Source organism: Corvus brachyrhynchos, unplaced genomic scaffold, assembly GCF_000691975.1.
Source record: "Corvus brachyrhynchos isolate BGI_N302 unplaced genomic scaffold, ASM69197v1 scaffold303, whole genome shotgun sequence".
Taxonomy (NCBI): Eukaryota; Metazoa; Chordata; class Aves; order Passeriformes; family Corvidae; genus Corvus; species Corvus brachyrhynchos.
In genome coordinates, this window is record NW_008237429.1 from 102,318 (window position 1) to 105,376 (window position 3,059).

The 3,059-nt window shown below is 60.7% G+C and overlaps 2 protein-coding genes across 4 annotated transcripts in view; one reads left to right on the forward strand and one right to left on the reverse strand.

The window, feature by feature from the left end:
• Positions 1–1,453, reverse strand: part of LOC108445940 — a 6,345-nt gene extending 4,892 nt beyond the window's left edge. The window contains exons 1-3 of the mRNA XM_017731147.1: positions 612–1,453; positions 115–447; positions 3–28 (exon numbers count right to left, since the gene is read on the reverse strand). Coding sequence (XP_017586636.1) covers positions 3–28; positions 115–447; positions 612–864 — 612 coding nt within the window. The 5' untranslated portion in view covers positions 865–1,453. The remainder of the gene's footprint in view (positions 1–2; positions 29–114; positions 448–611) is intronic.
• A 260-nt stretch (positions 1,454–1,713) lies between these two features.
• LOC108445945 (translation initiation factor IF-2-like) overlaps positions 1,714–3,059 on the forward strand; it is a 6,056-nt gene continuing 4,710 nt past the window's right edge. For 2 of the 3 annotated variants that reach the window (XR_001861041.1, XM_017731161.1), the window contains exons 1-3: positions 1,714–2,057; positions 2,623–2,686; positions 2,793–3,036. Coding sequence is in view for 2 of the 3 variants with exons in the window: in XM_017731161.1 (XP_017586650.1) it covers positions 1,779–2,057; positions 2,623–2,686; positions 2,793–3,036 (587 nt within the window). In the remaining variant the exon portion in view is untranslated. Of the gene's footprint in view, positions 2,058–2,622; positions 3,037–3,059 lie in introns of all 3 variants that reach the window. The other variant, XM_017731160.1, reaches the window with a different exon arrangement.

The window sequence follows — 3,059 nt, forward strand, 5'->3', positions numbered from 1 at the left end:
GCCTCCAGCCGCGGCTGCCGGACGGGGTCTGCGGGGACAGGGAGGGTGAGAGGGGCCGGGGGGACAGGGGGCAGATGGACAGAAGGACAAAGGGATGGGGGCGCGGCCGCTCACCCCACACGGACACTCGGAAGCAGCGGAAGGAATTCTCCGATGGTGAAGTGCCAATCTTGGCCTCATAGACCCCACTGTCCTCCTTCCTCACGGGGGAGATGCACAGGGAAAGGGTCTCCCGATGGAAATTGGCTCTCCCGTGGAAGGAACCCTTGGGATACGAGGAAGTACCGGCCTTGAGCTCGGTCAGGATGCGCTCCTGCGCTCCTGAGTCCGGCTTCATTCTCCACTCCACCTCACTCCAGTTCTGTCGGGGTTTCTCCGGAGTCAGACACAGCGATCCCGCGGTGGACACGTCCACGGACACGGTTTGATCCTGGCATTCCAGGAGTCCTAAAGCAGAGCGGGGGAGCCCCGGGTGAGTCTGTGACCCCAGGAGAGGCTCCAGAGCTGCGGAGGAGCAGCTCCTGTCGCAGAGCTGCAGCTCCCAGCACGGCCCCTCCGGATCCCAGGGGACCATTCCCCATCCCCATCCCGGGGATTCATTCCCTCCTCACCATCCTGGCCTGGCTCTGGGTCTGCTCCCCATCCCAGGGAATCCATCCTTGCCATGCCATCCTGGCCTCGGTCCCGATCCCTATCCCAGGGAATCCGTTCCCTCCTCACGATCCCAGAGTGGCTGTGTCCCTGTTGCCCATCCCCATCCCAAAAGTTCCGTCCTTTCCTCACCATCCCGATCTGGTTGGTTCCCTGTTCCCATCCCAAAAGTTCCGTCCTTTCCTCACCATCCCGGTCTGGTTGGTTCCCCATCCCAAAAGTTCCATCCTTTCCTCACCATCCCGATCTGGTTGGTTCCCCGTTCCCATCCCAGAAGTTCCATCCCCTCCACGTCATCCCAGACTTGTCCTGTGTCCGTTCCTCATCCCCATCCCAAAAGTTCCATCCTTTCCTCACCATCCCGGTCTGGTTGGCTCCCTGTTCCCATCCCAAAAGTTCCATCCTTTCCTCACCATCCCGGTCTGGTTGGCTCCCTGTTCCCATCCCAAAAGTTCCATCCTTTCCTCACCATCCCAGTCTGGTTGGTTCCCTGTTCCCATCCCAAAAGTTCCGTCCTTTCCTCACCATCCCGATCTGGTTGGTTCCTCATCCCCATCCCAAAAGTTCCATCCCCTCCACGCCATCCCAGACTGGTCCTGTGTCCGTTCCTCGTCCCCATCCCGAAAATTCCATCCTTTCCTCACCATCCCGGTCTGGTTGGTTCCCCGTTCCCATCCCAAAAGTTCCATCCTTTCCTCACCATCCCGGTCTGGTTGGTTCCCCGTTCCCATCCCAGAAGTTCCATCCCCTCCACGCCATCCCAAACTGGTCCTGTGTCCATTCGCCATCCCAGAATTTCCACCCTCTCCCCGTTGTCCCAGGCTGTTCCCCATTCCAGGGGTTCTCCCCACACCATCCTGGCCAGGCTGAGCGCCTGCTCCTCATCCCAAAAGCTCCAATCCCTCCACACCACCCTAGGCTGGATCCCCATCCCAAAATTTCCACCCTCTCCCCATTATCCCAAACTGGTCGAGTGCCCGCTCCCCATTCCAGGGGTTCCACTCTCTGCACCCCACCCCAGACTGGTTCGGTGCCCGTTCCCCTCCCGCCCCAACCCCAGGGAATTTCACGCCTTGCCCCCCTTTTTCTCTCAACTTTCTGACTTTCTCGTCTCAGAGCAGCCCCGGATGTCGAGGGTGACGACAAAGGCCCCCAAAATAAAACCTGCTGAAAATCCGGAGGGCCAATGCTGCTTCCTGTGGCTCCGTGTGGTCAGGGTAGCTGTGGGGGCAGCTTTGCACGGCTCAAAAAACCAAAAAAAACCCTCTTCCCTCAGCCCTGAGCGCAAATCCCACCCATCCCGGGGTTTTTCCGCCAGGAAATCCCTCCCGGGGCGCATCCAGAGCCACCAGCTTGGCTGTGGGAACGCCAAGAGTTCCCAGCTCCGAGTCTTGGCAAAGCTGCAGGTGTGGGGACACCCCCAAGGCTCGGGAAATCCGGGAATTCCAGAGGCTGGAGCAGGGAAAAGCTGGAAATCCTTCCCAGGAGGAACGGGAGCAGGGAGTATTTATCGGAGGGACCTGCAGCTCACGGGAAGGGGCTCCAGGTCCCAAAATTCCTGCAGGACGCTGGGATTGCCCCTTCCCGCTGCTCTGGTGCTGTCAGGGAGGGGTGGGAGGGTCCCAAAGTTCTCCTGAGGGAGCTGGGGGGGCTCATCCCGGGGAAAGGGGGGATCCGGGGGGAATTTGGGATCTGATCGCAGGGAACGGGTCCAGCACAAGAGGGAACGGCCTCGAGCTGTGCCAGGGGAGGCTCAGGGTGGATATTTGGGAAAATCCCTCCTGGAAAGGGCGGCCAGGCCTTGGGAGGGGCTGCCCAGGGAGGCTTGGAGTGGCCATCCCTGGAGGTGTCCGAGGGATCCCTGGAGGTGTCCGAGGGATCCCTGGAGGTGTCCGAGGGATCCCTGGACATCGCTCTGGGGACCCGACACAGCTTGGACTCGCTGACCTTGGAGCTCTTTCCCAACCTCAGAAATCCTGGGATTCTGCAAATCCGGGAGGTGGCAGGGAAGAAACGACCCCAAACCACCCCCAAGGTGTGGCCAGAAGATGCTCCAGGCACCTGGAGATGCTCCAGGGCCAAACCCTCTCCCAAATCCCACTGTTTCCCTGCTCCCCAGGCCCAAAAATCGCTGTTTTTAGGGAAAAAAGACCCTCAGCCCCCACCAGCTGCCCCAAAATCCTGGGAAAACGAGGCTGTGCCGGTTCGGCAGAGGGATTTGGGCTTGGAAGGCGGGAGAAGCCCCGGCTGCGAAGTTCGGGACCTGCCGGCACAAGGGAAGTCGCGCCCTTCAGACAAATTCCAGCTCCGAAACGCTGCCCAGGAAGGGGAACCGGCCCCGCGTCACAGCCCCGGTCTGGCTCCACTTTCCCTGGGCAGGGCGGGGTGAGAGAAGCGAGAAAACCCCC